This window comes from Lycium ferocissimum, chromosome 3 (assembly GCF_029784015.1).
Source record: "Lycium ferocissimum isolate CSIRO_LF1 chromosome 3, AGI_CSIRO_Lferr_CH_V1, whole genome shotgun sequence".
Classification (NCBI taxonomy): domain Eukaryota; kingdom Viridiplantae; phylum Streptophyta; class Magnoliopsida; order Solanales; family Solanaceae; genus Lycium; species Lycium ferocissimum.
The window spans coordinates 66,697,000-66,716,697 of NC_081344.1; the positions used below are offsets into that span (position 1 = coordinate 66,697,000).

General features: G+C 34.9%; 2 protein-coding genes across 3 annotated transcripts; both read left to right on the plus strand.

The window, feature by feature from the left end:
* The first annotated feature begins 690 nt into the window (after positions 1–690).
* On the plus strand, positions 691–7,763 carry LOC132050460 (protein disulfide-isomerase-like). The gene is made up of 11 exons (XM_059441710.1): positions 691–894; positions 2,091–2,121; positions 2,366–2,653; positions 2,917–3,102; positions 3,216–3,341; positions 3,723–3,857; positions 3,953–4,072; positions 4,713–4,830; positions 5,526–5,638; positions 6,096–6,301; positions 7,310–7,763. Exons 1-10 carry the CDS (start codon positions 734–736, stop codon positions 6,297–6,299), a joined length of 1,482 nt encoding a protein of 493 aa, XP_059297693.1. The 5' UTR covers positions 691–733; the 3' UTR covers positions 6,300–6,301; positions 7,310–7,763.
* A 3,453-nt stretch (positions 7,764–11,216) lies between these two features.
* Positions 11,217–18,851, plus strand: LOC132050461 (phosphomethylpyrimidine synthase, chloroplastic). 2 transcript variants are annotated; one of them, XR_009413419.1, is made up of 7 exons: positions 11,217–11,374; positions 13,463–13,780; positions 14,255–14,382; positions 15,354–16,180; positions 16,875–17,557; positions 18,035–18,137; positions 18,296–18,851. XR_009413419.1 is itself a non-coding variant. In XM_059441711.1 (6 exons), exons 2-5 carry the CDS (start codon positions 13,473–13,475, stop codon positions 17,553–17,555), a joined length of 1,944 nt encoding a protein of 647 aa, XP_059297694.1. In that variant the 5' UTR covers positions 11,217–11,374; positions 13,463–13,472; the 3' UTR covers positions 17,556–17,557; positions 18,035–18,235. The 2 variants fall into 2 exon arrangements, 1 of the variants encoding a protein (XP_059297694.1); XM_059441711.1 differs by lacking the exon at positions 18,296–18,851 and having other exon boundaries at positions 18,035–18,235.
* The last annotated feature ends 847 nt before the right edge of the window (positions 18,852–19,698 follow it).

Genomic DNA, 19,698 nt, shown 5'->3' on the forward strand with positions numbered 1-19,698 from the left:
TCGACAGACTGTGATTTTGATATAGGAACTCTTCAGTAATTCCAAATTATATGGGGTCTCAGGATTTGACATTCTTTTTTTGTGTGTGTTGCTTTGCTTTTGTGTGGCATTTTTGCTTTCACATTTTAGTCTTGAGTTTAGAATGTACATGCTGCTTTTATAGATCTTGAAGGCTCATTTTAGTCACCACAATAAGCATCTACAAATTTACTTATGATTTCTTCCGCAAAATGAAAATACGCCTCCATTCAACTACATCAAAATATAATTGTGAAGATCAAATTAACAAAATTAGTACCAGTTAATCTATTGATTTAATTGAAATGGCTAATTTCATCGGCATGTTGTTTGCATATGTAAGGAAACCATCAGAGAAATCCGTTGGTCAATCATTGGGGCATGATTTTTTTAAGTTAAATGGTTAATTTCAACTGATTTCAGGATTTCCATCCACTTAGAGGTATAAATGCACACTTTATTAACTGGAGGAGTATATTTGACTACTTTCGTTAACAAAATTGATTAATAAACTAAAGTAGAGGGGTATATTTGACCCTTTCCACAAAATAAAATTTCAATTCATCCACGTCTATACACATGCCTATACCAATGGCCACTTTACACGTAATATTAACATGTTGACATGGCACCCTTCCCAATTTCCAATCAAAGATATAAATATAATTAGAGCTGCTGTGACTCAAAATTAACTTCAGACAAGTGAGCAATAACTATGGGAAAGAGTGGCATTTTGGTCATTGTATCAGCTCTTCTTCTTACAGTTTGTGTTGTAGCTGAAGAAGAAAAGGAATATGTGTTGACTTTGGACCATTCTAACCTCACTGATACTATTTCTAAGCACAACTTCATTGTTCTTGAATTCTACGCCCCTTGGTAATTCATTACATTTTTTTTTTAAGTTCATTTTTTTGCTGTTTTCAATCTGTATGTGTAGAAGATAACCAATGATTGAGTTTATTTATTTATTTTTGTATAAAGGGGGTTTGTTTCTGATCTTTTTATTTTTATTTGTTGAATCTTTAAATAGAAGAGAGATGTCATGATTGGGTATTTTCTTGGGGTTTTTTGTTTACTGTAAAAAGATTCTTTTTTTTTTTTTTTTTTTTAAAGTTCATTTTTTGCTGCTTTCAATCTGCATATGCAGAAGATAATCAATCTTTTGGGTTTTAAGGTTTTTTTCTATAAAGTTTTTATTTTTATTAGTAATTAATCCCTTTTTGCACTACTCTACTGTTTGTTTTTTCAAAAGATGATTTTTTTTTTTGTTGATTTCTTTGCTTTAAGAATCTGTATGTGTAGAATATAATCAATGATTGGTTTTTTTTTTTTTTTTTTTTTTGGGTATAAAGGGGGGTTTTTGCTGGTCTTTTTTTTGTAGTTTATTTTTGTGGACTGATTAATTTTTGTTTAAAAGACCTATTCTTTAATTCATGTTTGCTTTTTTTTTTTTTGTTTTTTTTTGGGTTTTAGTATCTCTATATGCAGATGTAAAAAAGAAAAATAAAGAATCTGGATTTGATATGTTCTAGTTTATTAGGTTTTCTGTAGAAAATCTTGGTTTTGTTCATTTTAGCTGTTTTTTTTTTGGTTTTAGAATGTGTATGCATATTTTAAAAAAGAAAATAAAAAGAATCTGGATTTGTTTATGTGTTTTTCTATTTATAGGTTATAAGGTTTTACTGTCAAGGATTTTTGGAAATCATGCTGCTGATGACTCTTAAGTAGATTTATTTTTGTGTTTTGTGTTATTGCAAGTTAATGGTTTTTTCTTTTCTGGGACAGTCTATCTTGGTCAACGTTTGCTTGTTGATTTAGTTAAAAGTATCAACAAACAAAGTATCAAATGCTATGTTGCTCGGACTCTTCAATATTGTCGAAGGGTGTGTGCCGGATACTCCAAAATAATGCATTTTTGGAGGTGCGGCAGCATTTTTGGAGAGTCCAAGCAACATAGATCAAATGTAGAAGCAATTAAGTAATGAACAAATGTCCAGCCTCTTTAAATTTTTTTTTTTTTTTTAAATTTCCTTTCAATTTATTAGCATCTGATAATCTACTTCCAATAACAGGTGTGGGCACTGTAAGAGTCTTGCTCCTGAGGTACTACTTTCTACATTAAAGTGCTTAAAGGAGGAAGATCAAAAAAATAATAGCCAGCAAATGTATAGGTTTTGTATATTAAGTACAAATATACATATTGTATACACAAAATATACATAATCAAATTTTGGCTAGCGTCTGTAATTAATTTCAACCGACAGGCCAAAAATGAAAAAAAATCCTTTTTTTTCTTGGAATTTTCAACGTATGCCGCTGATTTATGCTAAATTTAATTTCTTTCCAGTATGAAAAAGCTGCCTCAGAGCTGAGTAGTCACGACCCTCCAATTGTTCTAGCTAAGTACGATGCAAGTGATGAAGCCAATAGAGAACTTGCAGGACAGTACGAGATCCAGGGTTTCCCGACTATCAAGATCTTGCGGGATGGAGGAAAGAAAGTTCAAGAATATAACGGCCCTCGTGACGCAGCCGGTATTGTAGCCTATTTGAAGAAACAAGTGGGTCCCGCATCTGCTGAAATCAAGTCGAAGGAGGATGCCTCAAACCTTATTGATGAGAAAAAGATCTTTGTTGTAAGTGGTGATACTTTTGATTTTGGGATTATTACATTTTTGGACCGCGCAAAAAAATAATAGCCAGCATGTAGGTTTTGTATATTAAGTTAATATACAGATGATATATGTATAATATATATAATCAGTGTATAGGTTTTGAATATTTCGGCTAGCGCCCGTAATTAATTTTGGCTGATTTGATTTTTATCTCATCATTATGGAAATTTATTCTCTGCATGCCATAGCTTCTTGCTGTCTAAAATCGATTTATGTTTCTTTAGGTCGGTATATTTCCAGACCTATCCGGAGAGAAATTTGAGAACTATTTAGCACTAGCTGAAAAACTGCGAGCTGAGATCGATTTTGCTCACACTGTTGATGCTAAACACCTCCCTCGGGGTGGGCCAGTCAATAAGCCCACTCTTCGTCTTCTAAAGCCATTTGATGAACTCTTTGTTGATTTTGAGGTATTGTCGTTATCTGTGTATAATTTTGTCTTCGATAGTCATTGCATTATGGTTTGAGGCTTAACTCTTGCCTTATATTATCTTTAATTGCCTGTATAATTATATTCTTGCAGGATTTTCAAGTCGATGCAATGGAGAAGTTCATTGCAGAATCTAGTATTCCTATTGTTACTGTTTTTGACAATAACCCAGAAAATCATCCTTATGTTAACAAGTTCTTTGAGGGCACCAACGCCAAGGTACTTGATTCACCAAGCTGTAGTGTCGCAATTTGACCTTATATTTCAATGTTGAGCAATTCTATGATTTTCTAATGAATTTTATGGTAACAATTTTCGTACCTTTATTACTTCCTCCGTCTCATTTTAACTGTCGTTTTAGCTCTTTTCACACGCCCATTAAAAAAAAAAAATACGAGTTATAGTTTACTAAGTTACCCCTATTTATTAGATGTTTTTTTAGAATTGAGCAGTATTGAAAAGAACTACTTCATTGATGTTAAGGGTATAGTTGGCACGGAGGGAGTATTTTGTTTTCATTCACTAATATTTAGGATTAACTTCAAATATAAGGTATTAATGTTTTTTTTTTTTTTTTTTTAGACATTTGCAAATCTACAGACACTCCTATTTGTGAACTTTAGCACTGAGCTTGATGCTTTTAAGTCCAAGTACAACGATGTTGCCGCGCTTTATAAAGGGGCCGGTGTGAGCTTTCTCTTGGGTGATGTTGAGTCTGGTGAAGGTGCTTTTGAGGTTAGTTAAAAAAATTCAACTATTTTACTTGCGCATCATTTTACCCATGATCACATAAAAAGGCATGTTGAACATTCATTTTGTTTGAAATGCAGTACTTCGGACTGAAGCCCGAACAGGCACCTGTCATCATCATAATGGACGCTGATGATCAGAAGTACATTAAGGACCATGTGGAACCTGATACCATTGCTGCTTTTTTGAAGGATTACAAGGTGATGAGTCCTGTTCTTTTGGTTGTTGGTAGTTTCATGTTGCACTTGTATCATCTTGGATATTTGGAAGAAAACCGTAATCAACAATATTTTGCGTCGAAGGTAGGAGTGTCAAATTGGCAGGTTGGGCTGAATTTGCGAGGGTCAAAATGGGATGAGTTAATAAATGGGCGGGTAATTGACCCGCTCAAAAGTTACTTGGGACTGAAGTGGGTTGGGTTGAAATGGGCTAAAAAATGGGTCATAACCTAACCCGCCCAATTCTTACTAAGTTTAGTTTCTTTGGTTGTTCTATTATAATCTTTTAGTACCTAATAATTTCTTTTCTTTACTATGGTTATATATATCAAATAAAAAAAATATTTCTATGACAAGATTTCTCATGGGTTAATTTGGGCTACATATCAGCTCAATTTTTGATGGGCTGAAATGGGTTGAGCTAATTAATGAATGGGTCAATGACTAGCCCAAAACTTGAGCAGGTTGGGCTGGTCATGTTCTCATGGGCTAATTTTGCAACCTCCATGCACTTGTATCGCCTTGGATGTTTGGAATAAAACCGGAATCAATTGTGAACAATATTCTGCATTGAAGGGAAGGCTTGCTAACCTTTGTCCACTTATTTTCCACTTGATTACAGGATGGCAAATTGAAGCCACATATAAAATCGCAGCCCATCCCTGAAACCAACGATGAACCTGTTAAGGTGGTTGTTAGGGATACCCTCCAGGATATGGTTTACAACTCAGGAAAAAATGGTACGTGTCTATCCATGTCATATTCCCTATTCCACGTTTTGGTTGGGAGGGATCGATACTTTGTTGAACCATTTTGTCTCTGCCTCTTTGGTGTTCTCTACATTTCTTTACTAGTGTGTAAGACGAAGAGCTGGATTTCGTGAATTAAGTGATTGTGGAACGTAGAGTAAAAATCACATGTGTACGTTGAGAAATGAGCCAAAAGTTGGTATAGAAGGTGTCATTTTGATGAATTTGGAGCTAAATTTTATCCTTTAATGAATGAGAAGATTATTTTGGGATATCTTTAATATGAACTGGGATATAAAGTGCTGACAGAAGAAATAAAGAAGAGCTTCAAATATCCTACTGTGGCTATAACATTTTTTGGTCGATTCTAGACTACGTTGCTCAAACTCTTCAAAAATGCCGTTGGGTGCATGTCGGATCCTCGAAAAGTAGTGCATGTTTGGAGGATCTGACACGGGTGCGACCACATTTTTGGAGAGTCCGAGCAATATAGAATTTAGACTATAGGTATAGACAATCTTTACCATTTTATCTTTTCCACCTATTGAGCGAACAGGCCCCTTGTTTCTTAGATGTGATGGAGAAAGAGGGATTTTAGGGAGCAGTTTATCAGGTTATTGTCGGTGGGTTTGACTACAACAATAACTGTGCTCTCCTCAATGATTCTTTTTTTGTGGTCTGCGCAGTACTGTTAGAGTTCTATGCACCTTGGTGTGGTCACTGCAAGAGCCTAGCTCCAATTTTGGATGAAGTGGCTGTATCATTTGAAAGCGATCCAGATATTCTGATTGCTAAACTGGTAAGAATTTCTTTATGAACTAAACAAAGATATTTGACGCATTTATCTCCTTCATTCTTTGTTAGAGTATCTATTAGCTGATTTCAACTTTTACTTAAGGGTGTCAAATGGGCCGGTTGGGCTGGTCAAAATGGGCTGAGTAGTAACCCGCCCAAAAATTATCTAGGCTGAAATGGGTTGGCTAAAAAGCGGGTGATAGCACAACCCGCCCAACTTACTAAGTTTTTAATTTCTTTGTTTGTTCTTTTATATTTTTTTAAGTACCTAATAAAATTATTTTTATCTTTATTATGGCTATATATAATATGTCAAATAAAAAAATATTTTTGAAAATATTTTGACAAGGTTTTTGTGAATCAATTTGGGCTACATATCAAATTTTGTCGTCTCTACACGGGACATATATTAGTTTTTGTGTTCATTGTTGGTCATTTCCTCACTTAATTTCCATTTACAGGACGCAACCGCAAATGATCTCCCGAAAGGTGACTTCGACGTTCAGGGATTCCCTACTATATACTTCAGATCTGCCTCTGGTAACTTGTCACAGTACGACGGTGAGAGAACAAAAGAGGCGATCATCGAATTTATCGAGAAGAATCGTGATAAGCCTGTTCAGTCAGACTCTGCCAAAGCCGATTCGGCAAAGGATGAACTTTAGAGGTTTGATTGTCTTCCTTAGAGCATCAATTATGATATCTGCAATTATTGATATGATAGTCAATAGAATTAGTGTCATGCTTGTTGAGTACAATCTCGTCCTGTGTTTGGGAACTAGGGCAGATATTGTTGATTTACCATAAAGTGAGTGAGTTGAAGGGTTTGTGTGGTATCCTAAACATTTCGTCAAAATTTAAAATAATTTCTCTAGGAAAACAAGTTCCTTAAAAATGCTTCTTTAGTGAAAGTAGAGAAAACAAATTCTATTAGTGACATTCCGCATTAATTGTCTTCTCCCCACCCCCCAGCACACCCCCACGCCATACAACTCTCATACACCACCTCCACCGCCATAGTGTTTGTCTAGATTATATAAAATGATTTTGGGACAATATTTTCTGCTTGTTTACCAAACACCAGAAAATAAATGAGAAATCCATTTATTTTCCAGGAAAACATTTTCCGTCATACCAAACACACCCTAAAATGACCAATGTTTTCCCCTTGATGGTGTATTAGATTAGAGATTTACTGGGGCTCAACCGCTAGAAGATGAATTCGCTTGAAAGTTTTTTTCCATCTCTTAATATTTCGAGATTTGTCACCTATAAAGGAGAGGGAAAGCTTCTATTCTTCCTTTCTCATCTTTTTCCTTACTTTCAAACTGGAGGTAAAATGTAACAAATGTCTCTTATCTTTTCATGTTTTTTCAAAGGACGCTAAATTTATCCATCCACCTTCACTCTACCCCTACCTATGTTGCTTGGTCTCTCCAGAAATGTTGTTGCACCCGTATCGGATCCTCAAAAGTTGCATTATTTTTGGAGGATCCGGCACTCAATTGGCACATCTTTGAAGAGTCCGAGCAACAAAGACCCCCACAGAAATGTGTAAGAACAACACCCCTATAAGCTCGCAAACTCTCCACTTACTTATTTTTAATGTGATTTTTCTTTCTTTCTTTCTTTCTGCAACAAAGATTGTAATGTATATTGATCTTCTTTTGTTCAGGACTTTGGGAAACATTCTGTATTGGCGGATTCAAGTTTTGTTGGGGAGTTGCTGTTTCCATTCTCCCCCGCAACCTCCCATGCGACCCCCTTTCCCGACTGCTGATCTCCCGATGCACTTTTCGCTTCCTCTGCTTCCCTTCTAGGTTTTGGTGCTTTTTAGCGCCAATAGAACGGTTGTATGTATCCATTTATGTATCGAATGTAGGATAATAAGTTATTATCAATTGAGAAGCCTACATTTATGTATCGAATGTAGGATAATAAGTTATTATCAATTGAGAAGCCTACTATTTTAGCATCAATAAATCTACTTTTCTTCTTGGCCCGAAATGCTTCAACTTTCTTTCATGACAAGTTGGCAAGTCCAATGGCTTCTGGCTGTAACATGAGAACAAAATACCGTTGTTGCATGGCATAGTGCAAGAATGAATAGGTTACAAACTCTCAAACTATCATCATGAAGTTTCATATCTAAACTATTGAGTGTTTCTCTAATTCCCTTTAGATTAAAGAACCCCCAATTAAATGTATGACAAAATATGTGGGAGATGAAAAAAGTCTTAAAATGAGTTCACGTGCTAAAATTATTTCATGGTATGTTAGGAAATTTGTGAATACTCAATAGTTTAGGTATGAAACTTGCATAACAGTGATAATTTAGGGGGGTTTTCCAACCTATTAGCTCAAAAAAGGTCCACGTGCATTGCCACTCGGAATTCTTTGGGAGGAACTTTTGAGCGTGAAGACTCAATAATTTAGGTATAAAACTCATAAAACAGTAATAGTTTTAAGTGTTTTGACATGTTCCCTCCATAGTGCAAAATGTGTAGATGACAGAATCCTGTTGATGATATTTTGTGAGGCACCCAAAATATCACAATTGTTGCTTTCTGATATTATTATCAACTAATGCCTTTAGTCTATTCAAAGAAGACTACAAAAGAGACAGACACTAGCCTTAATGGACCCTGAGCATCTTTGCTCACTATTTTCACCATCTTTTTATCACATCATTTTTGGCAGCTACTCTATGATCCTTGTCAGCAACTTTAACACTTGGCCATTGTCATTTTCTAGCCTAAAAATAATGCTATCATCATCTATGCAGGTGTCAAAATTCTACAATTTCTTTCTATATGGGTAAGTTTCAATAGAAATGGAAATAATAAGTAATTAGTGAAATTGTAGAAGTGTGCGCAAATGATTTGAGATGTATGATTGCACATTTCTAGAATTATCTAGAGTAAATTTTTCAAATGGTCACTAAGTTAAGGAAATTATGATGCAAAGTGATTTTATTTTGGATCAATAAAGCCAGTCAGCTAGTCTTTGATCTTTGTCGGCACACTTTGCATTTGGCAATTGTCATTTTCTAGCCTAAAAATAATGCTATCATCATGTTCTTATCTATGCAAGTCTCAAAATTCTACATTTTCTTTCTATATGAGTAGGTTTCAGTAGACTAGGAGGTAATAAGTAATCAGTGAAATCGTTGAAATGTGCGTAAACTGATCAGGGCGTTGTTGTCGTTAAAAACTACAGGACAAGTAGTACCCTGACTGAGGAGTGCAATTTGCTGGATATTTGAGATGCATGATTGCTCACTACTAGAATTATAGGTAAATTTCTCAAATGTTCACTCAAATAAAAGTTCTGTATTAAAGTCACTTTTTTTTGTTTTGTAGTATCAATAATGTTATTCAGCTTGTGTGGTTTATCTTCCAAAGTCACTATTGTCGATAATGAACTACATTCACGGAAAAATTTTCTTGGCATTTTAAATTTATATTATTTCATGTGGAACCGATTTAGTATCCTAGTAATAAAATTTACTTGAAATCATTTTCGGTCTCATCAAAACTAGGAAGTGCATGTTCCCTAGGGAAGCTACTTATCAGAAAATCACAACTCAAAACACAGTGTTGTATTTGAAAATGTAACTAAAATTTTCCTCTTTCTCTACTTGACAATGTAGTAAAACGATATATCTGTACAATGCCAGTTATGCTTTTTCAAAAAAGAAAAAAGTAAAATTAAAGGTGTGCGTTGTTTGATTTTAAAAAATAACTCACAAATTTAATTTGTAAATCTACTGAAGTTTACAAGAAGGAATCTATTATATGGAAGACGTCGGTTCCTCGACAGGAGGAAGGGCGGTGGATTCAGTGTCGGGGTCGGATAATTGGCAAAAGTACCTCAACTTATCCAAGGAAAATGCCTCCGCCGCATCAGCCTCTCCCCCGTCGTCCTCAGCATCTTACTCTTTAACGGCAAGCTCAAAGAACGACAAGTTTTCCTCTCGGCGGAAAGCGATCTCACGGATATGGAAGCTTACTCCGTTGTTGCTGGTTTAGTAAGCTATTGCTGGTTTAGTAAGCTAAGCATTTCCATCCTTTATATCAAAATAATAGGGAGTCGTGTGGAATCTAACAATTGCAAATCTTGAACGGCAATACGACAAAAAAAATTATACTAAAAGAAGCGTAATATTTAATATAGTTTGATCAAGTGACCTACATATTGGGAAAACTACTATAAAAAGTATAAAACTTATTAAGAGAATAATCTCTCGTAAACAAAACTTGTTAATGAGTAGATTGTGAATCTTTATTGTCTTATGGTCGTGGTAAGGAGGTCTTTAATTTATGAATGTTCAAAACTTTTCTTCCAAGACAAGAAATAATCAAATATGGAAAAGATATATATTTTCTTTTCAAGAAAAGTAAAAGCAATTATGATAATTCAAAAGAAAAGTAAAACTCAAATATGATAAAAAAATCAGGGCAAAACCCTAACAGTAACTATACGAAAATCTAAATTTGTAATCCTTTCATGGAAGAAATATTTTAAAAGAAAATCTCGTATCATATTAATTAATATAAATTATTCAACGTAGTCCGTAAGGTAGGAATTCAATTGTTATTTTGTGCTACTTTTTACTTTTCTTTTTTAAATTTCTGTTTTTATGAATTTAGTTAAACGTAATAATACAGAAAATTCATCCACATCCCGTATCACATTCCAGCATTCAAGTAAATCTACAAATTCAAGTTTGTGGTTTATTTATTAAAATAAAAAATTGAACAACACACACCTTGAATTTTCTCTTTTTTTTTTTTTTTTTTTTTTGGTTGGTGAAAAAAACCATGAGTGGCATGGTACAATTTATATCTTACATCAATGTTTAGATACATCACTATGTTTTGAGTTGTGATTTTCTAATTAGTAACTTTCCCGGCGAACAAGAACTTTCAAGTTTTGATGAGATAAAAAATGATCCCAAGCAAATATTTTCTAGACTTCTGGTTGGGTCCTACATGAAATATGAATTAGAATTTAGAATGCCGACAAAGATTTCCAGTGAAGGACAAAAAGTGTAAGAACAATGACCAAAAATGAATAAATTTGCTTCAAGAACATAGTCTTTATGAAATCTCTATCATATCAATTCTAGACGTAATCATCTAAAAACACTATTTATGACAGTATTATTTTGTGCGAGAGTTGCTTTATTTATTTATATATTTTAAGAAATATCACTACAACATCAAAACATGATCATAAAGTATAAATACCATCACACCAATAATAAAAATCATAATGTACAGCAAAAATACTTTTAAAAAATAAAAATAAATTTAACGCCCGGAGCGTACACCTTACGCCGGGCATATCTTTTTTTCTTACGCTTCTAAATTATAGGCGTACGCCCTCTCGAATCTACGCTTTATTTTGCCTTTTAAGCATTTTTAGTACGTCCTGCCCGAAGCTCGCCCCGAAAACGCTCCTGAAAACAATGGTCCCAATCAATTGAGAAATTTACTCTAATTTGTTATACTGAGTATTTTGGACTGACTATTTCCATAAAATCCCATAAAAATATCTAATGGCCGTGGGGCCCAATCAAATAGCCAGGTCAGCTCTTAGCTTATTTGTTTGATTTTGAGTGAAAGAAATCCCTATAAGACAGCACAACAAGATATTGGAAATAACTCATTTCAATTCTGATCATTTGCTTGTGAACAGATAAGGGAAACGAAGAGCTCTAATTCATTCGTTTGAGGTTCGTTTTTCTCATTTAACTATTAAGCTTTATAGGTACGTATCGGATCTTTAAAAAATAATGTAATCTCAATTGATGTGGTACAGTTTAAATTTCAAAAGTCAAACTTCTTTATTTTGATCGTAAATTTGGACATACAGTTTTTAAATAATTTATATAAGTAATAATTTAAAATATTTAAGGGGTATAGTACAAATTGCGGTGAATCATTTTCCTGTTTTATTCTCGAAATCTGAACCTATAAATAGGGGAGGGAATATATTTTTGAAAGATTCCACGGTACGACATTATTTTTGGAGAATCTGAGCAACGTAGATTAAGTTAATTTATACGTTTCTCTGTGTTCTGTATATTCGTTACTTCCCTTCCTTTTGTATCTGCAAATACTTCTGGAATATTCATTCAAAATACTAAAATTTTTATGCAAAAGTTAAAAAGAGTATTTTTTTTTTGTCACTTTAAAATCACTGAATTTATGGCTGGTTATTTAGAAAATAAATTTGATGGAAAAGTAGCCAAGTAGTCATGCCAAATCAACTATGAAGTGGGTGAAAATCTTGGAAATCAAGGTTCAAATCTTAGCGGAGACAATTTTTCTCATATGTCTTAAGCTTTGGTAAATAAAGGGCCGTTTTAAATTAAAAAAAAAAGCGAACATAAGGTTCGAAAACAACATGAGCCAAAAAAAAAAATTGGGCTACGGCTTATTTTAAGCATAAAATGGCCTATAAGCTGGCTAGCCAAACACTAAAAAAAAATTTATTTTCAGCAACTTATAAGCTAAGCCAAACGGGCTCAAAGTTACCTGATACCTATCCTGATAGGAGGTAACAGGCCTCGTGGAATAGTCGAGGCTGAACCTAACCAGGAAACCACCTTAAAAAAAAAAAAATATGGCTTGGTTTTTGTTCTGATGGGAGGGAATTTTCGTTGGAATTAAGTTGTAAAGCTGACTATATAAAGAATTTTTCACTATTACTGTAGTGTAAAATGTGATGACTCGTTTTTACTGGGTAATCAATTAATGATTATCATGATCTGATTATGTAAATATTTTTACTTCATCAGTACATAGAACTTAAGCTATTTTGGTATCATACTAGTGTATTGCTCTGTTTGGTTTTACTTCATATATATGGGTATATCATGTCATCTAGTTAAGTACTACTTGCATCCAGTATAAAGACTAGATTTTGATTTATCAAAATTTAAGGAAAATAAGATACAGTAACATGTCATCTGAGATTCCTGATCCTATATTTTGTCAATTGAATTGATTTGTGCTTCCTTTAAGAAATCAAATTTTCCCACATCATCCCCCTCCAAGATTCTTATTGTTCTGGCAAAAGGTGCATATTGTGTACTTCTTCCTAGAAAGACACTAATACTCGGTAAAGGTGGATCTAGGATTTAAAATTTGATGGTTCAATGCTTATGTTTTTACCACTGAACCCGTTGATTTGATATTGCATCTGCCTTTGATTCTTGGAATGATCTTCCAAACACAACCAATAAATTAGAACGCCGTAGTTTCCAGCTAGCCTTTGTGTTGATGATCAATATGCTGTTACCTTTCTCAAAAAACTAGAATGCCATCATTGGACGTGCCCAAATCTAGTACTCCCTCCGTTCCATTTATGTGGTGGTGTTTGACTGAGCACAAAGTTTTAGAAAGGACAACTTTTAAAACTTATGGTTCTGAACATGTTATTTCATTTATGTGGCAATAAAAGCATGTTAAGGGTAAAATGAGAAGTTTAAAGTTAAATTGTTCCCAAAGTAGAAAAGTGGAATTTCTTTCTGGAACAAACTAAAAAGTACAATGTCACAAAATTAAACAAAGGGAGTGAATACTTAAACTACAGAAAATACTTTTTTCTATAACTTATGATTTAGCTACGAATTCTGAATTCTCCAGGATTCTTTTCGTGTGTTGGTTTATGATATTCTATTTGTAGCATCACTAACCTTTTGCTGTATCATTACAAGCATAACTTGTTCTAAATATGTTTTTTCCCTGTCTGCTTATGTATGGATGAATTTTATAGTCCTAATTCGTGACATAATTGCTTTGATATCCTTATCCAGGCGTAGAAAAATGGCGTCCGTCCAAACTGCTTTGACATCACTCCTATGCAAGAATGGGAACCATCATCCACAAGTAAATTTTCCAAGCAGTTCCTTCTTGCCACGGTTCGATTTGAGAGGGCAAGTTGCTGTTACAAGGAAAAGGGAGACGTGTTTCAATTCCTTTTCAAGCCCTAGAGCCACACTAACCTTTGATCCTCCCAGTACTAATAATAAAGAGAAGACAAAGCCAAAGCACACAGTTGATCCTAATGCTCCTGATTTCCTGCCACTTCCATCGTTTGAAGAATGCTTCCCGAAAAGCTCCAAAGAATACAGGTCTGCCTGGAATCCCTCCTGTTTTTGGTTATGTAGTTCTTCGAGAAAACAATATCTATTGAGGATTCAGTATATGGAATTTGTAACAATATTATATTATTGAAACATCTCTTTGATAGCTCGAGTGAAGTGGCTAAGCATTCAAGATCTTTCTTCGGAACAAATTGTATAGAACTTGGGGGTTTGACACTTTGACTTATTATTAAGGATTTAACTTATAAACGTTGGCAGAGTAAAGACTTTTTGCACTATTCAGTGGTTTGACAAAACACTATTATAGCAGGTGACTGCCTTATTTTTCAAGTGAAGTATAATCCTTGTATATCCTGTTTTTGAGATCAAATATTTTTGTGATGTAGAGCTTCACAGCACAAATGCAGCAGTACATATATGCTTTATTGCAAAATTTTAAGCCCATTGGTTTTGCAAGATGTTTATTAGAAGATGTTTATTAGCTGAATGTGCATTTTGCAGTGAAGTTGTGCATGAAAAAACAGGTCATGTGCTCAAAGTCCCATTTCGACGTATCCATCTTTCCGGGGATGAAACACATTTTGACACTTATGATACTAGTGGTCCTCAGGATATAGATCCGCATGTTGGTATGCCTATTAACTATATCTCCCTTGTTCCTTTTGATGATAATATCTTAACCAAGGATTAGTGTAGAATATTCAATAATCTTTTAGATATATGTGACTGGTATCTGCTTAATTTGTTGTTCTTTTCTTTGATCTTTTTAATACCTCATTCACTTAACCTTCATCTGTTATTCCCATTTATAGATCAGCTTTAATTTGGTCATTTTCAGCTGTGTATTTGCAATTCTTGGAAGTTGAATTATCTGATCTTGGGTTTTCATCATTTTTTTCTTCTTTGAAACAATTCTGGAACATTATTAGCTCTAAAAAGATCCATATAGGTGATACCAATTAGTTGGGATTAAGTTTTAGTCATGTAGGTATGTTTACTTTAAGTCCAACATCCACTATAGTCTTGTTAGAGATTTATATGCTAGTGAAAAATATAAAAAACTCCTAGTGCTATAAACCTAATTCTTTTAAACATTGGATTTGAGACAAGTTCAAATGGAGCGATATAGATAGTGATCATATAGTCGACCCCAACTAATATGGGATTGATGTGTAGTAGTTGTCTTTTGTATTATTAGCTCTCAATTTCCACATTTGTTTTTGTTTGTTTTCTTTTTACCTGTTCTAGTCTTGCATTCTTTGGCTGAGTTGGCAGATATGACTTATAAAGACAACCTTTTGAGTGAAAGTTGTTTGTACTTTATGTCCAATGAAACATTAAGCTAAATGTCTTGATTTATATAACATTATGATTTAGGACACAATCTATTTATATAATAATAGTTAATTACCTTTTTGAACCGTCCAAAACAATAATAGGCGGTAAATGTACATGTCTTGCATATTAAGTATAAACATATAATATACATATTATACATAATCAGTGTATATGTAATGTATTTCTTGCCTAGCGCCTGTAATTAATTTTGGGCCGATGGGCCAGAAATGAAAAAATACCTAATAATAATGCATCTAAATAGGACTTCCCAAGCTGCGGAAGGAGTGGATTAACAGGAGGGAGAAGTTAGGAGGACCAAGGTACACGCAAATGTACTATGCTAGGCAGGGAATCATAACTGAGGAAATGGCATACTGTGCTGCACGTGAAAAAATGGATCCGGAGTTTGTGAGGTCAGAAGTTGCTCGGGGCCGTGCCATCATCCCTTCAAACAAGAAGCACCCTGAGTTGGAGCCTATGATAGTAGGAAGAAAGTTCTTAGTGAAAGTTAATGCCAACATTGGAAACTCTGCCGTTGTAAGCTCAATTGAAGAAGAAGTTCACAAGCTTCAATGGGCAACAATGTGGGGTGCGGATACTATTATGGATCTTTCTACTGGTCGTCACATCCACGAGACTCGTGAGTGGATCTTGCGTAATTCTGCTGTACCAGTAGGCACTGTGCCAATTTACCAAGCACTAGAAAAAGTAAACGGCATTGCTGAGAATCTGAGTTGGGAAGTTTTTAGGGAGACCTTAATTGAACAAGCTGAGCAAGGGGTTGATTACTTCACGATCCATGCTGGAGTCCTTCTTAGGTACATCCCACTGACAGCAAAACGGATGACCGGGATTGTTTCTCGTGGAGGCTCCATTCATGCAAAGTGGTGCTTAGCTTATCACAAGGAGAATTTCGCTTATGAACATTGGGATGATATACTTGACATCTGTAATCAGTATGATATATCGTTATCGATTGGTGATGGACTGAGACCTGGTTCAATTTATGATGCAAATGACACTGCTCAGTTCGCTGAGCTCTTGACTCAAGGGGAGCTGACTCGCCGAGCTTGGGAAAAGGATGTACAGGTAACAATATTCTATAGTTTGCTAATTGCTACTATCCTATTAACTTGTAGCACAGAGTTGATGTTCCATCTCAAATGTGTTCATCTAAAGTCTACTTAATAAAAACCATCTCTTGTCTTGTTACTGGACAAGAAAACTGTTCAGAAAAATATCTTAGTTCTCACGAAGCATGAAGAAACTTTCCATGTGCTTTTTTCACTTTCAAATTCAAGGTGCACTAGATTGTGAAGCTAGCCTATTGATTTGATTCCGGAGTGCAATGTCATGTACCTCTCTCTTTATCTTTACTCTTCTCATCATTAACTTAAATTTATATTTCTTTTTCCTATTTCTCTCCTTAAAATCTCAACTCTTGCATAGTTTGAGGGTATTCTGTTTCATAAATTAGAAAGCATATAGAATTATATATCATCACTTGATTAGCCTCTATTTCTGACTATTGCTTCACCTGAATATCAGTTTTGAGCTACCTTGTACAGTCAGACCTCTCTATAACAATTATTTCCCTATAACAACATTTCACTATAACGGCCGAGTTTCTTTGCAACTGACTTTCACATTGTGTTATTTATATGTTCTTTATAACAACATCTCGCTATAGCGGCCAAAAAATATCCGGACAAACTACGCCGTTATAGTGAGGTTTGACTGTAACTGGTAAGACTTTAGTAACAAACATTGTTTTTGGTTTCAGGTTATGAATGAAGGGCCTGGACACGTTCCAATGCATAAAATTCCCGAGAACATGCAAAAACAGCTAGAGTGGTGCAATGAAGCACCGTTTTACACTCTTGGACCATTGACGACTGATATAGCTCCCGGATACGATCATATCACCTCAGCCATTGGTGCAGCCAATATAGGAGCACTCGGGACCGCACTTCTGTGTTACGTCACTCCAAAAGAGCATCTTGGTCTGCCTAATCGCGATGATGTGAAGGCGGGGGTAATAGCATATAAGATAGCTGCTCATGCTGCTGATCTAGCAAAAGGTCACCCACTTTCTCAAGCATGGGATGATGCACTTAGCAAGGCGAGATTTGAGTTCAGATGGATGGACCAATTCGCTTTGTCATTGGACCCCGTTACTGCAATGTCCTTCCATGATGAAACTTTACCAGCCGATGGTGCTAAAGTGGCACATTTCTGCTCCATGTGCGGGCCTAAGTTTTGTTCTATGAAAATAACCGAAGATATAAGGAAGTATGCTGAAAATCATGGTTATGGAAGTGAAGAGGAAGCCATTCAGCGCGGCATGGATGCTATGAGTGCGGCGTTTCAAGCTGCTAAAAAAACCATTAGTGGGGAACAACATGGTGAGGTCGGTGGTGAAATCTACTTGCCAGAAAATTACATCAACTCTTTGAAGAGCTAAAGGTGAGTGTTGCTTTCTCCAAGTTCTTTAAAGGTAAAAATATGTTTTATCCAAGAAATGATTACCTGTATTAGCCTGCAACACAACACGATACTTTTCTTATCCCTCCTTAAGCTCCGAAAGAGTTAATCCCTCCGTTTCATCCTAAATGATGTTTTAGCAGAATGGAGTTTAATAAAGAAAAAGAGACTTTTTGATTACCAAAAGTACCTTTGGAGTTTCAGTCATAAACATACCATGATATTTCTAAGTCTATAAAAGCATGTCATTATGGGTAAAATTGGAATGTTAAAGAGTTTTCCAAAAATAGAAAGCTGTCATTCTCTTTTAAACGAACAAAAAAGGAAAGAGTGTTATATAAAATGGAACAAAGGGAGCATTCAAGAAAATAGTTGCAGCGGTTACCTTGCAACATAATGCAGAAACTTTTTGTATTCCTCACTAAGCTCCATCGCTTACCTTGAAGAATACAATTTCAGGACTATATAAAGATCGTAAACTGGCTCAGAGCTTTCTGAAGTGGTGACAACTCCATAGGCCAGTCAAGGAGGAGGTAGAAGGAGCTTCAGTATCAAGTGTTAGGTAAGTATCTAGTTTGGTTATGTTAAATAAATTGAGACAACAGCCTTGTTCAAAGAAACTATCCTTGTTAGTAATAAGATATCGCCTATTTTCTTGTATTCAGTCTCTTATATCTTCGATTTATTGACACGAGAAAGCACCGGGGGTGTCTGTGTCAGCTTCAAATGCTGACTGATCAGGCTGAGAAAGAACCCTTTGAACCTGAACAGGATAATTCCTGCGTAGGGAGTGTGCAATTTTCCTTTGTTGCTTGCACAGGGATGGAGATTCTCCCATGGTTCAACTTAAGCTGATCCTGCCCTTTGCCAGGACCAGTTTATTCACCATATACTCAGATGCCATCTTGTATTTTTTTGGTTTCCAACACCCCCCCCCCCCCAACCCCCAAACACCCCGGGTGTCTGGTATCGGCGTTGAGGCCCCGACTGAATCCGAATTCGCGCTGGGAAGTCCCACATTGGGGATAAAGCGCTCCCTAACACAGGCGACTCTGTACCCAGCAGGGCTTGAAACCAGACCTCTGGTTAAGGACGAATGAGTACTTACAACTCCACCGCAATCCTTGTTGATAAGGGACCATCTTGTATGCATTTGAGAAGCGACCGGTTACTTACAATTGACCTATTCTCTCATGCTCAATTTAGTCTTGGTTGGACTAACATGAAATTAGATGAAATATTTGAGTACAAAATAAATAAAAGGTAAATTAAATTGGACACCCTTGTACTATGACTCAATTGTAGATACACTTCTTGTATTTTAAAGTCAATTACTTACACATCCTATACTATGGATCCTACACAAATATAATAATGTTATTTCTGTTTTTCTAAAACACATAAACACCTCTTATATAATGGAGATTTTACACAAAATAATATCAGACTAGGTTTACTTACAATTTTAATTTGTCTTTTATTAATTATATTTTAATATATTTAGTACTTTGTTATAGATATACCTTGTGTTTTCCAAAACTAAACACTTGAGCACCTAGTAACATGTACATATCAAGTTATTTTTGTAAGATTTTCATAGGAACGAAAGTGTTTGGTTTTAAAATATGAGAGAGACGCATTTACGATTGAGTCATATTACAGGGATCTTCAGTGTAATTTACCCTAATAAAAAATGAAGGTCGACCTAAAAATCTTTCAGGGAGGCACTTTCAGTATGGTTGAGTCGAATCACTAATCATTAATCACTTAGGACATTATCATTACCAATGAAAAGGAAGTAACATATGCAAATATAAGCAAATTCAAGATTTAGTGTATTTAGTGTAGCAATGATACAAATAAGTGTGATCTTATTATCAATACATTTTATTTTTTTCCTCGTATATATACATATTTCAAGTCGAAAGCAATAGATTTAGTTCAACACAAAAAAGTTGCCATTGATTAGTAGCGGATCTAGCAGATATCGTGCGGATTTGAGAACACACGTACCGTGTTTGTATATTAAGAAATCAACTAAATATTTATGAATATTTCATATTGAATCTAATTATTATTATATAATAACTTGAGATCGCTTAGTACAACTCAAACTTGAAATT

Bases quoted from the DNA above. Each gene is read 5' to 3' on its own strand.
- LOC132050460 (XM_059441710.1), top strand. From the start codon at position 734: ATGGGAAAGAGTGGCATTTTGGTCATTGTATCAGCTCTTCTTCTTACA. The intron at 2,654-2,916 runs GTAAGTGGTGAT...ATGTTTCTTTAG, and splicing joins ATGAGAAAAAGATCTTTGTT to GTCGGTATATTTCCAGACCT. The intron at 3,858-3,952 runs GTTAGTTAAAAA...TTTGAAATGCAG, and splicing joins CTGGTGAAGGTGCTTTTGAG to TACTTCGGACTGAAGCCCGA.
- LOC132050461 (XM_059441711.1), top strand. From the start codon at position 13,473: ATGGCGTCCGTCCAAACTGCTTTGACATCACTCCTATGCAAGAATGGG. The intron at 13,781-14,254 runs GTCTGCCTGGAA...TGCATTTTGCAG, and splicing joins AAAAGCTCCAAAGAATACAG to TGAAGTTGTGCATGAAAAAA. The intron at 16,181-16,874 runs GTAACAATATTC...TTTTGGTTTCAG, and splicing joins CTTGGGAAAAGGATGTACAG to GTTATGAATGAAGGGCCTGG.